Raw genomic sequence first — 16,802 nt, 5'->3', positions numbered from 1 at the left:
ACGTACAGCTGGACGAGCGTCAGCCGTCCAAGACTTTGCAAACAGCCGGTGGAGGCCCAAGTGGTATTTATTCAATTATTATTTTTTATCTTCTGGGCCGGGAGAGAAGGAGAAAAAGTGGTACAAAACGTACAAAATCATCAAGTAAAAACTCGGTGAAAGTAAACGTGGCATGGCAAACGTGGTGTCGGGTCCCTCTGAGCCAGGGCTGCGGTGCCGGCTGTTCAGCGCTACCGTCAGCAAGCCCCAGCTCTCAATTAGCGGCGATTCATTAGGATTTAATAGCAGGTGCAAAGCCATCTCCTCGCCAGCAGCACTGCCGTTTGGGTAGAGAATCGTCTTGTTTTACAGCAGCCTGCAGCTCTCCCGGCTGGTTGTAAACCTGACTACCACTTTGGATAGCGGGGTGTCAGCGCGCCGGCGACTGCCCGCACGTAAGCGTTGCACTTTGCTTGGCTAATTTCTCCCTGCCAAGACATAAGGTGGAAATGTGCCTGGCTCGGTGTTTATTTTGGAAAGCAGCGCTGGGAGCGACTGCGCCGGGAGAAACCGGGCTGAGATAAAGCAAGTTCTGGGCCGGGGACTGGGAGGCGGGGGGGCACTGCCCGCGGAATGCACCGCTTTAGCTTTCTCAAAGTCCCAAACAGACAAATAAACAAACCACCTCGGCGGCAAACTCCAGAGGAGCCGGAGCCTCCGGCGGGGGCTCAAACCCGAGCTGTGCCGAAGAGCCCCGGGGCGGGAGCGCCGCGTCCCGCTGCACCCGCATCCCAGCTGGCGGCCGCGGCCGGGGCTGGAGCTTGGAAAGCGCCGCCGTGATTACACCCAAGTGGAGAGCAGGATGGCTCCTAGCCGTCTGATCTGACGTCAACATGTCTCTAGCTCCTCGCTGCAAGATAGAGGGAGCAGAGCCGGGGGAGGGAGGGCTCTAATCATTCCCAGATGTCTCTAATAGCAGATATAAAGACTTATATAGTGTCTGAGAATAAATTTGTAATCAATGCTCTACAATCGGGTCATCAAAGCAGCGACATTTCTAGAGGAAAATGGCGGGGGAGGGGGAGAGGAGATGGGGAAGAGGGAGACACACACCACGCTAGTTTGGAAGGGGGAGAAGGAGGCACAGGGATCCCCAGAGAGGCGCTGGCCCCGCGCATCACCCGGCTTTGCTAAAATTTATGTGAATATATAATTCAGATAACAACTCTGCTTTAATCTCCATTGTACGGGACGAGCTGAAACAGCCGAACAGTAATTGGCCAATTAGAAGTAGAAAAGCTCGGAGCTCGTTTGCAAAGGCACATATTTCATAAATCCCAAATTAAAAATATATAAAACATTGATAAGCCCCTCGTTACAGCAGAGGGGATTATGTCTGCAGGCGTGCGGAATGCGTTTCCTTCCCATCGCTACTTGGAGGTTTCTTCTGGGTGTATTTGCGAGTCGCTGGGCGAGCACGTGTGAAAAAGGAGGATTAAGGTTAGGTTTCCAAGCGCAAAAGGAGGATATTTTGCTTAGAAGTTTTATTATTAACCTTCTCTCCCCCACCCCCCCAACCCGCCCCCACCTTCCCGCCCACCTTTCAAGCTCACGTTGTCTCCATGGCATCCCCTGGCCGTGTTTATATCCTCACAGTTGCCCGCGGATGTCTCAGCGCTTGTTCGAGGGGTGTCTGCGGCTTGGCCGGAGAGGCCCCGTTACACCTCTTTGACAACGATAGCAAATTAGCACTAATTTGCAATAATATTTTGACGCAGAGAAGAACTCCTGGGAACGAGGGGGTGAAATAAAACCCACAACAAAAAGCAAAACGAAGACGAAAAGTCCCACTACAGTTTATCTGCCTTTCATGCAGGAATGCTATGCACGTCCGATAGCAACGAGGGCACGTAAAAGAACGGCGAACGCAGGGGCAGGGCTGGGGGGCCCGCACGTTGCAGAGAGCCCCCCCAAACCAGCACCGCCAGGGTCCGGCCTGGCACCTCCCTGCCTCCCCGCACGCCAAAACCCCGACGAGCTCCTCAAAAGCCCCCGGTGCTATCTGTCTGCATCGGGCGCCCTCGGGGCGCCGGGAACACGCCGCCGCCCGGGAGGTCCTCGATTCCCGACGGGGGGCGGCCGCGGCGTTTCGGGCGTGCAGCCCGGCCCGCACCCCGGTGAGCCGAGAGGGCGCTTCCCCTGGGAGGGCAGGGACACCACCGGGCGGGTTTCATTACCATTTCTCTTCAAAGGGAGGGAAAATAATAATAATAATAATAATAATAATAATAATAATAATAATAATAATATTTACTGCAGAGCAGAAAGCCTTATTCCCCCAGCCATGAAACGAGGCGACCGGCTAAAATACGAGTAAACTGGGGCCGTGAGCCCGCCTGCGGGGACAGGGCTTCACCCACCCGGCTGCGCTCCTCCGGCCCCCTGCCCTCCTCCCTTTCTTTCCCCGCACCCTCACAGCGCAGAGAAATGATGCGGGGGGGGTGGGGGGGTGAGGTGGGGGGGGGGGGGGAAAGGCTGCCATCCCTCCTCCTATGTGCCTTTCACCTCTGAAAAAAAGCTCCCAAAAAATGCTTTGGTCCCGAGGAGTTACTGGCCAGGCCACCGGGGCGGCGATGCCCCCGAGTGCGGGCGCAGCGCTCCGCCGTTATCAGGCCTGGGTTCCGCTGGCGGAGAGCTAGGGCCAGGGCACTAATATCCCCATCTACCATCAATTTACCTTCTGCTTCCCCATTTAGCTTTTAACGTCAAAACCTACATTTTTGTCGGCTCCGGCCTGTCTAGGGCTCTCGTGATTTAGCTGCGGGAATGACTGCTCCTGAGAAAATGGCAACATCCTCATTAGTGAGCAATTAAAAGACATCGTCCTGAGCGGATCCAGAGGAGCTCCCGGTTCTGAGAAATTTCAAAAATGGATAATTATTGATGGAGAAATACCGGAGAGGCGATTCTCCAGGCAGCAGGGCCGACTGCTGCCCCCGGGCCCTGCCGCGCATCCCCCGGGCGAGCTGCAGCCCAGCGACTCGGTCAAGGGAAGATGTAGTATCTACAGTGAAGCTGCCCGGGACGTACCGTTCTGCAGCCCTCGCAGCCATCCCTTGCCCCCCGCTCCCCCCCCCCTTTTTTTTTTTTTTTTTTTTTCTTCGTGCAGTAATTAAAAAAAAAAAGGGAGGAGTGGGGCTAGCGGGCAGGAGAGGAGATGCTCCAGTTTATCAGCTGGGCAACTAACAGGCAAGGAAAAGCAAACAAGGCGGGAGATTCTTCTCTCCAAGTGTTATAAACAAAGGCAAGTGTCTGTAAACACAGACCCACGCCGGAGCGCAGAGCCGGGCTGCCTGACCCGACGGGAGGGAGGGCACATCACTTTTGTCTGGTTGTTGTAACCCCGCAACCTCCCCACTGTCAGCAGGGGCAGCGAAACGGCGCAGGGGCTCCCTTATCTTTTTATGGGCAATTGCACATCTACCTACGCTCAGTGCCGGGTCTCGTCGGGAGCCACTTCCTGAGGCGCGGCGGCAGGGGAAAGCCGGCAGGTATGCAGCCCTGGACCTGGAGAGAGAGCCAGCTTGGTTTAAGTTGAGGTGATTTAAGGAAGGGTTTAAAAAACGAACCCGAATTTTATCATGGAGAAGGTGGAAAACCTTGCGCTTAAGCGGGAATCGCCCGATATACCTAGAGAAATTTCCTTACGTAAAATGCCTTAATTTTTCTCCTTGCTGTCTACGGTACAGAGGGATGCCAGGCATTTCCCAGCGCTGAATGGTGCAGCTCGTCCCGAAATGGGCGAGCAGAAAAGCCACCGGCCTGGCAGCGGGACCTGGTGGTAGCGTCAGCGGACGGGGCGAGAGGTAACTGCGCGGGTCTAAGGGAGGAGAGATCAATCTGGGGAAGCAGATGAACGTACTAAAAAGAGGGGAGCGCAGACTGCTGCAGTTTGCAGTCAGAAAAAAAAAAAAAAGTTTTTTAAAAATAATGCTTGCTGTGGCAGACTGGAAGCATGCAACCCGGGAGAGTTTTGGGAACCACGAAGTTAATATTAAGTTCACCGTAGCTCATTGTAAATCTTATGTATTCCCCCCACCCCCCCACCCCGAGCCCCCGCAAATCCTTTGCCTTGTTTGCTCTTTCTTCCTTGACGTAAAATTACCTGCTACACAATCACTCCGAGCAGAGCCCTCCGGCTCCCTCGCCTGCCCCCGGCATCCCTCCGGGGCCGCCGCCCCCACGGGGCCGCCCCCGCCGCCCGGCCCCGCTCCGGGCTCGGCTCCCGCCGGCGCCTGGCACCGCCGCCGCCCGCGCTCCGGCGGCAAGAAAACCGCGCATCTCTGCGAGTCCTGATCCGCCAGGGTTTGCACCCTTGTCCGCTTCCCGTTAGCAGTAGGTCTCCTGCATGGAGAACACCACCACAAGGAATTCCTATTCAGCTGAACTGCCGGTTTCTGTTCAACACTCACGGGGCTGGCGAGATCCTTCCCTCGACCCCTCCTTTCACTCAGTCACTTGTTTAAAAATAAACTTAGGAGCCATCTTTATAATTTAGTTTACTTCCGAATATTTTAAATATTATGAAAAAAAGCCATAAACAACGCTGTTATTCAAAACATTTTGAGGTATAAAACATAAAAAGATTTGGATTTTCTTTTTTTCTTTTTTTTTTTTTGTTTTGTAAAAAACACACACAGTGGTTTATTGAGTACTTACAACGTTTACACCTTCAATATTAATTAGATTCCACTTTTTCCCTTACGGACGGAAGTGCACATAACCAATAACTGTTGAAAACATCTTCAAATACTGAACGACCACAACAAAATTACAACACTAAATACCGAGTCAACCGAAACATTGGTGCAACTGCTTCTGTTGAAATATAACTTTATAATCCCATGAATATTTATATCCAAAAGGCCAAGTATTAAAGATACACTTCACATACACACTAATGCCAGGGAGGGATTATTATTATTTTTTTAAATCCTTTTCTATGGTTCTGTTTTCCTCGTGTGTTTTATACAGAGCAAATAACATTCACGAAAACTATTAGAGACATTACCCCTTACCAAGCTGGAGTTTCCTCTTCATATATGGAATGCTTTTTCCCTCTCCTTCAAATATCCACATTTGGGGGGGGTTGGGGGAGAAATTGCACATAAATAAACTGGACGATTCCAAATACAAAGAGTCCTCAGAGGAGAGAGAGCTCACTACCGAGACTAAGAGGACGGCTCCTCCAGTCCTGCCGTGCTCACTGCTTGAGCTCCAAAGCCCAGACATGCTGCGGCCAGCCAGTCCTCCCTTTGGTTTTCTTATCGTTGCTGCTAACTGTGCTTTTCAAGATTTCATTCTGGGGAGACAGGATGCGAGGGGGGAGAGAGAGAGAAACAGAAAGGGGGGGAGGAGAAAAAAAGGTTAGAGGTATTCCTCCCTTCCTAGGTCGCCTCTGCCCTGCCCCGAAAGGGAAAACTACGAGGAGACCCGGGCCGTCGCCGAGGCCTGCGGGCTGCAGGGGTCAAAGCGGGGCGGCCGCCGCGGCGTCCCACCACCCGTGGGAGCGGCCCCGCGTTGTGCGCGGCTGCCGGCGGAGGCCCAGCCCCGCTCCGCGCCGGCCCCGCCGCGGCCGGAGCCCGGAGCCTGGGGCGCGGAGGCCCGGGGAGCGGGGGGCGCGGCGCCAGCCGTCTGCGGGGAGCTGGGCACTACGGTAAGGTCCGCGCTAAGCCATCCCCTCCCGGCCTCGGGGGGTACACGGGCACCGGCACCGCCCGGGGCGAGCCATCAGGCCTGCGGCCACCGAGCTCTGCGGGAACGTCGCCCGAGCGCGCCGTGGGGCCTACATGGAACCGGGCTTGCGCTGCCCCGCCGGAGCCGCTTCTCCCGCTGGAAGTCCGCAAGGTTCAAGTGCAGAGTGCAGGGGGCAGGAAAGCGCCGCGCCGGCAGCCTGCTGCTTGCCGAGGGTTTAAACCCGGACTGGGCTCAGCAGGTAATCGCGCCTGCAGCCTTCTGCTAAGGAGAGCGCAGGCTTGCCTCCGGCGGGATCGCGGTTTGGGATCCGGGACAAGCCTTAGCCCGGGAACGGACCCCCCGGCGGGCCCTAACGTGACCGCTGTTCCCCCGCGGCCGATCGCAGCCGCCGGGCCGGATCCGGGCGCCCTACGAGAGCCGGCGGCCGCCCGGGGCTGTGCCCTGTCCCGCTTTCGGCCCCCACGTGTGGCCCAGGGGTGGGTGGGACGGAGGTGTCCCCCAAGGACATCACCCGGCGACCCGACACGGCCGAGTGTGGTGATGGGACGCCGGCGGGCGGCTGAGCAGCCTTCCCTCTGCGGCCCTCCCGCCCCGTGCCGTCCCGTCCCGTCCCGCAGCACTGACCAGCTCTTTCTTCCTCTTCTCCTCCTTCACGTCTGTCTTCTTGATCTCTGCCTTGAAGGCCTCCGCCTCCCCGTTCTGGTCGTCCTTCGCCAGCAGGTCCATGAGGTAGGCGATGTAGCTGGTGGCCAGGCGGAGGGTTTTGATCTTGGAGAGCTTGGTGTCGGCGGGCACGTTGGGGATGCACTCCCGCAGCTCCGCGAAGGCGCTGTTGATGCTCTGAGTCCTGCGCCGCTCCTTGCGGTTCGCCGTGCCCCTGCGCTTCACCGGCCGGGGCCCCCCGAGCCCGGGCGGGCCGTTCCCGGGAGGCACCCCCCCGTAATGGGAGTGGTCCATGCCCGGCGCCCCGTTGGCGTACTCGGGGCTGTAGGACAGAGCCATACTGTAGTCGGGGGGGGACATCTCCGGGTGGCTGCTGATGAGCCAGCCGTGGAAGTAGGGGTTCTCCTCGTGGCCGCAGCGGGTGGCGGCGGCGGCGGCGGCGGCGGCAGCGGCGGCGAAAGGGTAGCCCTCATGGTGCACCACCGGGTGGTGGGGGAAGCCGCCCACTAGACTCATCCCCGCTCCCTAGCGCACCCCACCCCGCCCCCCCGGGCCCCAAAACAAAGATTTCCCCTCCCCACCCGCCCCCCACCCCCCGCCGCACCGGCGGGAGATGCTCCCCGCCGCTCACCCCTCAGCACTGCCCCGCCGCCCGCTGCCTCTCCATAGGGCGCTGCTGAAGAGTCCCCGCGGGTGCCCAAGCGATCCCCCCTCCCCAGGCGCCGCCGCCGCCGCTCATGCGTTGTGCCTCCACCTCCTCCTCCTCCTCCTCGCCCGGGGCCGGGTCTTCGAGGAAGCGCGCACAGGAAAAAAAAAAAAAAAGCTATGGAGAGAAGTCGACCAAAACAAAATGGCTTGGCTTCCCAGCCCGGGATCTTCCTCGCCTCTTGCTTCCCTCCGTTCTCGCCAAGTTCGCCGCGGCCCGGCCGGGTGGTACTTACACGCGGCCCCCCTCCATGCGCCCCCGGCTCGGGGCGGGCGGGCGGGCGGCGCTCCCCTCTGCCCTGCGCGGCGGCGGCCGGGCCGTCAGCGCCGGGCGGGCGCGGGCATCCCTGCCCGCCGCGCCGCGGGGGTCAGCGCCCCGGCGCTCCTCTGGGGCATCCGCGCCGCTCGGCCGGGCGCGGCGGCGGGCGGCGGCGGCGGGGCTCGGCGCGGCGCGGGGCACTGGCAGGGCTCCCCGGCACGATCTCCATGTACAGCTACATGTTTAGGGCCGCTCGGGTTAATATATGTCGTCAGAAGCGGCGGCCGCCAATGGCTGGCGGCGGGGGCGGGGCCCGCCGCCCTCCGCAATAAAACTTTTTGATGTTCGCTCTGCTAATTGCCGAGCTCCTCTTTTAGGATTGGCTGCCCCTCCGCATCCATAATGTAATTAAAACAAGGGGGGGAAAATTATCATGGAGGCAGAGGTTAATGCAAGTGTTTAGCAGATGCCTTACTGTAAAATCTGCATCAAAAAAAAAAAATATTCCAAAACCCAATCCGCCCCCCCAAACCCAAACCAAAACAACAACAAGCAAAAAACCGACAAAATAAAAAAAATCGGATAATCTCAAACCAGGTATAGTATGGATCCGAGGAACTTCTTGGCAAAAAAAATCTGTGTGAGAGCTTGATAGGCTCCCAGGTCGCCTTTACCGAGTGCTTTGTGCCGGTCCGGTAGAGGAACACACAAAACCATCTTCAGAGGCACTTTTTCGATGGCCCGGCCTTGACGGGCATTGCCCCAGCAACGCGCCGGCTTATACGTTTATTGCTGGTTCATATACACAAAGAGATCAGTGGTTCCCGTGAGGAGGGAGCCGAAGTCCCTCTGCCTCCTCGTCTGTCACCCGGCTGGCGACCCAAGTTAGCGAAGGCTGGCTCCGGCTTCGCGGCTTCTGGCTTACCGAGGGAGCGGAGAGCTCAGGGGGTTGGCCGGGGACGGTATTTTCTTCCAGAAAGAATTGCTCTGAGACACTAACGGTAAACCCGGCTTTAACTGATTCTTTTTCAGCTTGCTGCCGGCGCCTACGCATCTCGACCAGGGTGCACCCGAATGACTTATGCTCCTGAAATCAGTTTCATGCTTGTTTAATTGGCCTGATCGGGTAAGTAACCGAATATTTTTTACAGCATGTTCAGAGCTAATTTTCTAGCTTTTACTAACAAATGTATAAATATTTCGCCGCATTCCTGCTTCTGCAATAAAAAAGACCAGCATCTGCGGAAAGCAGGTTTAGTTATCGAAAGGGAATAGTTAAATGCTTGTTTAACGGCCAGGCCAGGAGGAAATCTCCCGTAGCTATTGAGGTGTTTTGCTTTGGTAAGCTTGAAAACACTACAAAAGGAAAATGGATCTCAGGCTGTAATTCATGGATAACTTGGAGGCGAGGCAAATTGTTGTCATCTTCAAACGGAACCAAGCGTTACTAAATAGCTGCGAAATATCAAATACCCACCCTTCTGTGTGTTGGCTGACGGCTAGGCTGATTCGGCGTATATTACAATGCAATCCTACAATATAGGCAGTGTGGAAAACTGTGTCAACAGGAGCTGAGAGGTCATAAATTAAAGAAAGAGAAAGATAGAGATGGAGGAGTCTGTGAAAGGAGGCAGCAAGAACTGCAAGTCCAGTTTCTGGAGCAGCTCAGCGCGCTCTCCGGCCCCGCTGCAAATGCGGTGGGGATGCCTTGGGGGGAAGCTCTGGGGCGGGGGGTGGAGGGGGGGGGGGGATGGGAGAAGGAGAAAAAGCTTCTCTGTGGGGAACCAACTCAACGCCTGGGGAGAGGAGACGACCTGAGCCCGAGCGGTCCCGGTGCGGAGAAGGGCTGTCGACGGGCTCGCCCTCGGAGGTGCCACCGGGCGTGGGGGCTTGCTGGGGCCAGGGGGGAGGGGGGGCTTTGCGGGTGGGTCTGCGGGCTCTCAGCGGGGAAAGCTCTGCGGGGAGGTGGCAGCCCGCGGGTGAGGCCGCCCGCCGAGGAGCAGCCCGACGTGGTACCGGGGAGCTGGCGGGCTCCGGCGGGGAGGTGCCGCAGGCGAGGCTGGGCGCCGGCCCCGCGTTCCGGCAGGGCGGGAGTGCAGAGCTGCACCCGGCGAGGGGACGTGCACGGGGAAGAGAAACGCAGACGTACGCTGATATAAGTATATACACATATGCCTGTGCGTCTGGGTGTAAACTGAGTACCGAAGTGAAAAACTAGTCCAGATGTAGAACTGATGTATATACACACTCATCCTAGATGTACACATACAAGCGTATAACTCAGATGACTGGTGGATATCTGTACATATAGATGCACACGCACACATGTATATATTGTATTTCCCTAAGGAAATAACGCTTCTCCGGTGAGGATTTTTAAATTTAAGGGAGGCCATGGGCATACGCTGCAGGCAGAGCCCTGGGGTGGCCAGGCAGCGCGCCCCTGCCGCTCGGAGTGCGATGTCTGCAGGGCGCAGGCTGCAAATCCACCCAGTTTCTGCAGCGGTTCTCCAGTTTTATTCTGCTGCGATGTTTTTCTTGATGCGAAGAAGAAGAGGGCATTGTCAGGGCCGGGAAGGTATATTGGCTTGCAAACTGGGTTGTGTTTCTTTGCGCTCTCCTTATTTGTGTAGGAGCTTTCCAATATACTGCAGGCTGGACTGCAACTGTGACAGCCTCTGTGGCAAGCCGCTATGGTCACTCCGATAACATCTCCAATGATGAAGGAAACGGAAAACATGAGGCATAGAAAAAGTAATAAAAGATACAGGAGATATCGATCAGAACACCAGTCTCTAAAGCTAGCATCATTATTGCTTAATTAGCTTTGGAGAAAGAGGGTCTCTAGATAAAGCACCCGGCAGGATCTTTTATATAAAATATATATGTTTGGTTTTTTTTTTTCATTCTATCCCCCAGCAGTTGTATGTGCGTTTTATAAAGCGAGTTTTAGAACAAATGCAGCTCTTGTGTCCTCCCTCAGCTTTTAACTGCTCAGACCGCCCGATCAGGGGTTATAGCCTTTTCTGTTTGATCAACGCTTTGGAAACCTCTGCAGCCCAAACTACCTTTCCCAAGACTGGGCTAAAAAGCGCCAGCGTTTTGCCGATCTTCAATTTATTGATTTGATTAGATCCCCCCCCCCCCCCCCCCGCACAAACAATTTGCTTAAGAAAAAGAAAAAAAGAAAAAAGCTCTAGCCTTATGTCAGTTATTTCCTTGCCAAAATGGTTGCATGTTAGGCGACGATTCATCTGGGCTCTGCTGCCAGACAGGATTTTTCTAGCTCGCTGTACTTAGGAAATTTTGGTGGCGATTGTACCGAGGTTTTCCCTTTTCCTCTCTCCCAGCCTTTTTCTTTTCTTTTTTTTTTTTTATTATTATTTTTTTAAATTTTAATTTATTTTGTCGGATGCGTGGGGCCGTATCGTTGCTTTCGCCCCGCAGTTGTCGCCTCTCCAGCACGACAGCCCTCCGCGGCGCTGAGAGGGAGGAGGGGGCTGCCCTTGTCCCGGCGGGTGCCCCGCGGCGCCCGGGGAGCGGGCGGCAGGAGTCCCCGGAGCGGGGCGGCGCCGGGGGGCGGCGGGCAGGAGCCCGCCACGCGGAGCCAGCTCCGGCCGCGCCACCGGGGCCACCCGCTGCCCTGCCCCGCCGCTCAGCCGCCGCCGGGCCGCTTATCGCCAGGCCACTTCTCTCCTCCGGGCCAAGGGTAGGGTGGGATTGGGGATAACAAAACAATAGAGCTGTGCTCCCGCCCCCCTCCCCAGCCAGGGCTTGTGTGAATTAAGCTAAATTGCAAATTAAGCTAATTTTTCCGAATCGGTCGAAACCGTATGGAAGCGGGGAAGAGGTGCCGACGCTGGGTGGTCGGAAAGCCACATCTGCTGGGGACTCTCGGGCTGGCTGGCTGGGAGAGCTGCAGGCACACCCGACCGGGCCTTTTAATGAGCAGGCCAGGGGCATGAGACTCGCTCATTCGTTTGCCCCTTCGCTGCACTTTTTTTTTTTTTTTTTTTTTTTTTTTTTTTTTTTTTTTTTTCCCCCGAAGAGCGTCCGATACTCCCGGAGCGATTTTGGGGGCAGCGGAGGGAGCGGCAGATCCGGGCTCTGCGGTGCCCGGTACTGAGCTCAGCGCCACGGCCCGCTCCGTGCAGCAGCGCCGGGTCCCCCCTTCCCTCCGGGGTTTTCATTAAAGCAAAGAAACAACCACACTGGCAAAAGCACCTGAAGGGCACCCCGTGTGCGTGTGAAGCGCAGCCCCGGCGGGGCGGTCACCCCGACGGCTTTCCTCGCCGGCAGCCCCTGAGCTCCCGGGGGTGCGCGGCCGGGGGCAGCGACTGCGGGGTGCCTCTCCTTCCTCCTCCTGCCCGGCCGCCCACCACAGCGCTCAGCCACCCGGTGCACGGCGTGAGAAGTCGAGAAGCGTTTGAATTTATAGAGTGCATGATGTCATTGACCCAGCACCAAACGTATCGGAAAGGGGTATCGTTCTTGGATGGACCTGGGGACGCCGAGCAGCCTGTGTCCCAGGGATGCGCCGCGTCCTATCACTGGGCCGTCGCTTAGGAGTTCGTGAAAGAACATAAACCCGCCAGAAAATGGATTTTTGTAAAGCGACACCGGAGAAATATCATTTGCAGGTCAACCTGTCAGTGCGGGTTAATGAAAAGGACTTGTGCCTAATAGGCCTACTTACACCCTCCCTTGCGCTCGCAGAACCTGGATTCCAGCGTCCAGGGCAGAGGGCAGAATCGGGCCCAGCAGGCCCGCATTAATTGCTGCCATTGGAGGTGGAGGAACCCTGGTTTACGTTACTATTGTCGGTAATGAACACCTACATATTTCAGGCATGATAATCTCGCAGCCGTTGTGTGTGTATATATATATATATATAAAAGCAGGGACGAGAAAACCCCAAGACACTGACCATTTTGTACGTCGGTAAGCACGGGACCCTACGCGTTTTAACACTGCATGTGTAAGCAATTATTCGAGGATTGCTTATATTTGTGATCGAGGATCCAGAGTTGTGTTTAGACCCTAGACAGGAGTCACAGAAAGAAAGAAACCCCAACAAACCCACAACGAAGTCCATCCAAGACCCCTTCTTTGTCAGAAGAACAATAATAAAGACCTTATAAAATTCTGCAGTGAACGCGCGATGTGTCTCTTTTTATTGGGTTTGTCATATATGTATCCCTATACATAGACATGTGTAAACACGCTCATGCATGTATACAGATGAGCAAACATTTTTTTCACATAATGTTGTTTGCATTCCAGGGGAAGAGCATCTTAAGCCGCTCTTGAGCTCGGCGCTAATGAAATAACTCACGAATATAATCGTCTTCTTTAATGAATACTTTGTCCTCCAGCATCTGAAGTTCAGGCGTTGGAGGAAGCAGAGGTTAGGCTGGCATCGTTTTGGGTTTAGGGTAAGAAAAATCAACAGTTCTATTGCCATTCTTCATGGAAAGTCTCCATTTAACAAGGCTGGGGTTTAAGCAGCATTCATAGATCAAAGGTAACCTCGCATGGCTCCAAAAAAAAAAAATAAAAATCCCACCATCCCACCGGAGCAGTGACGATTAACTGCAATTTCACCCTAACTGCACGCTCCGAAATGTGGGTGTCGTCCTGCCGGTGCCCCCCGCGCCGTCTACCTGCTGCACGGCACCCCGCTCCTGCTTGCCCGGGACCGGCTGAAGCCCATGGGCTCCTCTTAAAACCCAGCAGCCAACTCCTGCAAATGTCGGCTGCACACTTGTTGGAAGCATCAGCCCTGTACCGCAATTCCTATATGCGTATCTCGGTGTAATTGATCTGGCTGAGTGAGGTCTTTTTGGTAATTTGGATACACCAAGTCTCCAGTTAATGACATATAATCAGCCTTTAGGTCACTTGGTCATTCTCTTATTACAAACCCCTCCTGCTCTCTCTGATCTCCTTTCAAACTAAATTTCACACAAACAAATAAAGCAAGACAGGGACAAGTCCTTAAAATACAAGAGAGAAATATTGGAGAAATGCTCGTGGGGAACTATAAACATTTTTAAAAGAAAACCCGAAAAGATAGGAAAGAACATCTTATCGAGAAAGAGAGCATTGTGTACAAAACACGGAGGGGGAAACGGTCTGGCTTCTGTTAAAAATGACATAAAATTAAAATAAAAATAATTACAAACAGAAATGGCATAACATAAACATTTCGCGTTTCCACGGATCGGTTGTATCATCTGTAAGAACAAATTACAGTCCGGCCGCACATTTCTAGTAAAGCCTTCTGCCTTCTGTTTATTTGCTTCGCTTTAGCCGGCAAAAACTAAACTAAAATAATAATTAAAAAATCGTCTTTTCTCTTCTTTTCAGGAAAGCAACTGAAAAGCCGGAAAACGGAGACCTGAGTGTCACACATCTCCTCAGACCTGCTGGGAGACGGAGCCGTGGCCAAAACGTTGGGTGTAAATGCGACAAAAAAACCCCCAAACACACACAACCAAAAAAACAAACCAAAAACCAACAAAAAAGAAAACACCAAAACCATATTTTACACCACTGTGCGGAACATATTTTACTAAGTCAGCACTTTGTTTTTCTGCTTTTCATGTTTTCTTCCCGCTAGGAAGAGACAATGCTCCCTTTTTATTAGGTATTCCCTAAAAGGTTATTTTGATCTCCGTCCAGGTATATGTATATTTATAGGCAGGCACATACGGTTCAAGGGGGAGGCTGGCGGCGAGGCGGGCGCGGAGGCGGGAGCGGTGGTCGGCGAGCGGGGCCAGCAGCCGTGCCGGGGGGGAGCCCGGAGCCCCGCGGGCTGCGGGCAGCTCGTGGCGAAAGCGAGCCCCGTTTTTCGGAACTCGAGTTGATTTATAAAATCGAGAGGTGGTGGTGGTGGTGGTGTAATTTCATTAGCGTACAAGTATTAGCGCTCCGAGGAAGAAACCTGGAAGAGGACTGCGATCTATTCTCCCTTACAGGCATTAGCACCTTTCAAAATATTATCAACATGTGTTTTACCAAAGATCTCATTTGTATTTAATACGGGATTCAGACAGGCGCTAATTGAGCACGTAAGCACGTGGGGGGTTGAGAGAATGAGTGCCGGGCCAGGCTGACACAGCACGGGGGACGGAGCGGTGGATACATGGCAGAGGGTGTCAGAAGGCCCCAGCGCAGGGCGTGCTGATGTGACACATCTTGTTACTTGTTCTCTACATTCCCGGTCTTTCCAGCATTTCTGAGCTCCCCCCGCTCCCTTTTTTCTTTTTTTCCAGCCCCCCCTTGAGCCGCTGGGCTGAAGCATTAGCCCGTAGCCACCCAACGATCCGATCCGGTAAATCAAGGGGCGGTGGGCGGCAGGGCCCCGACGCCGCGATCCCGTCGGAGCGCACGCCCGGGGGCATCGGCCGCCCCCGCCGGGAGAGGCCGGGGATGCTCAGCCCTGCTCCGGCACTGCCCCCGACGGGGCCCGCCGCCACCCCTGCCGCCGGCCGGGGGTCGAAATGCCGAAGGCCGAGGGGGAGGAGGTGGCCCCCGCTGCCCACCGCGCCTCCCGGGGGAGGGCGGCCCCGCACCCGGGAGGCACCCCGCCGGGCTGGGGGCGGCTTGGAAAGGGTTAAGCGCTTCCCCTCCTCCTCCCGGAGCCCCCTGAATGCCGCTGCTTTCCTCTAGAGGTCTCATTAGGGAAACCCTAACTGCTATTTTCAACGTTTCCTCAATCAAGCGCCTTTAAATAGAGCTCCACAAACAAATTGGCGGCAAAAAGCGCAGATCTTGTCACGGGCGAGGCCGATCCAGTATTTCACCCTTGTTTGCTTTGTAATTACGGCCTGGCTGGCGGCTACCTGCCCCCCGGGCCAGCTCGCCCTGCTGCCCCCGCCCCCGCCCGCACGGCCCCGCGGACACCTCTCCCGGGGCCGGTCCGGGGGCACGGCGGAGCCACCGGGCGAAGGAATCTTCGGGCCAAGAGAAAAAACCGAAGTACAAGCAGACTCTCCCCGCCCAAACGCTGCCCCAGGTTTTCGCAACGCTGCTCTGAGGCCACGAGCTTCCCAGCACGACAGATTTCCTCCAGCCCCCCCCGGGTCCCCCCCGGGTCCCCGGGATCAGGCGGGCGTCCCGCCCGGCCCCGCGCAGGGCGCGCCCGGCCGCCCGTTGGCTTTGCGGGCTTCGCTCCCCCCTCTCTGTTAAACCGCTCCTATGATTTGTTATATTTTCCACAGCTGCTTATTCTTGTTTGACTGTTGTACAAAGCCGCTTTAAATCTTCGGCAGGAAGAATAAAAGTTAAAACTGCTTGGACGGGTTCCGACAGGCTGCCGGGCGGGTGCGGGTCCGTCGCGGTCCCTGCGGAATGACCCCCCTGCACACGCCGCGTCCCGATAAGCCCCGCTACTGCTGCTCGGGGCAGCGATCCGCCCGCTAGTATCAACAACAACAGGAGTTAATTCAATTATGTTCCAAAGCAGGGGTGTAACAGAGGGAAACTCTGGCGTTTATGAACTAAGCTGCTATATTTGCTTTGCTATAAACCGACGAGAATATTTTATGGTGGAGGGGAACGGTACAACACAAAAGGGAAATATGACAATAAATCTCTTTTTATGGATTCTCTCTAGCAGCAAAACACAAGGATTCAACGGTTTTACGACTCAACTATTTTGCAGGTACAACTAAAGACACCTACATAGAAAAGAATACCCAGTACCCCCCCCTTTCAGCTTCCTTCTCCACCCAACCCCCCCCCCCCCCCCCCCCCCCCGAGTCGGGGAGACCCAGCTCTGTCCCCCCCAATTCAGCAATGGAACTCCCTGTGACTTCCATGGGAGCAGTGCTGGCACAGGAGTTCACATCTGACCACTGCAGTGACACACTTCTATTATTTATGGTGCCACGGCCACTTCCCTGTCATAGTTTACCGATATACAGAACTTTCAGTCAGAAGTAAAGCTCCACCATCCACCTCATAATGAGCACATTGGGTTATTTTCTTGCCAGTTACTCCAAGACTATTAATGTTTCAGAGCATCTATCCATGCGTGGAGCTAAATTACAGCTGTAGTTTTGCAGGGACAGTTTTTTAGATTTGAGTGCTAAAATAAAGATAGGATGATTCAGAGGGATGATTTTGAAGTGGCAAAGGGTCTAAGGTTCCTTGAAATAAGTGCAGGTTCAGCATATAAATCTCTTTGAGGATTTAAAGCCTGGATACTTCTGGAAACCAAAGTACACAGCTTTCTGCATCTTGATACTTTTAAAAATCTGTCTTATGGAAAATATATTTTTTCAGAGTCATATTCCACTGTAAACCAGCATTCATATACGTCCTCAAACTGTTTTATTTAATGCAAACATATCTGAGTCTAAGGTGCTAGGCATGTTTTGTTACCTATCTCCGTGCCTTGTTTTGGTCCTTTCTTATTTTCAGGTCCTGATAT

At 54.8% G+C, this 16,802-nt stretch overlaps 1 protein-coding gene and 1 long non-coding RNA gene across 6 annotated transcripts; one reads left to right on the top strand and one right to left on the bottom strand.

Moving 5' to 3' along the window:
• Window positions 1–1,192: 1,192 nt before the first annotated feature.
• HAND2 (heart and neural crest derivatives expressed 2) lies at window positions 1,193–6,951 on the bottom strand. 2 transcript variants are annotated; one of them, XM_080373235.1, is made up of 6 exons: window positions 6,361–6,951; window positions 4,145–5,341; window positions 3,468–3,546; window positions 2,756–2,892; window positions 1,580–1,705; window positions 1,193–1,446 (listed from the first exon to the last, which is right to left on the bottom strand). In XM_080373235.1, the coding sequence occupies exons 1-2, from the start codon at window positions 6,913–6,915 to the stop codon at window positions 5,243–5,245; spliced, it is 654 nt and encodes a 217-aa protein (XP_080229361.1). In that variant the 5' UTR covers window positions 6,916–6,951; the 3' UTR covers window positions 1,193–1,446; window positions 1,580–1,705; window positions 2,756–2,892; window positions 3,468–3,546; window positions 4,145–5,242. The 2 variants fall into 2 exon arrangements, with proteins under 2 accessions (XP_080229361.1, XP_080229360.1); XM_080373234.1 differs by having other exon boundaries at window positions 2,756–3,546.
• Window positions 6,952–7,030: 79 nt separating this feature from the next.
• On the top strand, window positions 7,031–15,317 carry LOC308057133. 4 transcript variants are annotated; one of them, XR_013925148.1, is made up of 4 exons: window positions 7,031–7,960; window positions 8,396–8,489; window positions 12,647–12,798; window positions 13,733–15,317. It is a non-coding gene; the product is annotated as an uncharacterized lncRNA (long non-coding RNA). The 4 variants fall into 4 exon arrangements; XR_013925149.1 differs by having other exon boundaries at window positions 8,396–9,233; XR_013925150.1 differs by having other exon boundaries at window positions 7,031–8,247.
• The last annotated feature ends 1,485 nt before the right edge of the window (window positions 15,318–16,802 follow it).

Source organism: Falco punctatus, assembly GCF_963210335.1.
Source record: "Falco punctatus genome assembly, chromosome: 1".
Classification (NCBI taxonomy): domain Eukaryota; kingdom Metazoa; phylum Chordata; class Aves; order Falconiformes; family Falconidae; genus Falco; species Falco punctatus.
Note: the sequence above shows the minus strand (reverse complement) of the source record. Positions and strands in the feature narration are given on the sequence as shown.

What these genes read in the sequence shown, in the direction of transcription:
- HAND2 (XM_080373234.1), bottom strand. Translation starts at nt 6,915, where the DNA reads ATGAGTCTAGTGGGCGGCTTCCCCCACCACCCGGTGGTGCACCATGAG. An exon ending in AGAAGAGGAAGAAAGAGCTG is followed by an intron (nt 5,342 to 6,360) that starts GTCAGTGCTGCG and finishes CTGTCTCCCCAG; the next exon opens with AATGAAATCTTGAAAAGCAC.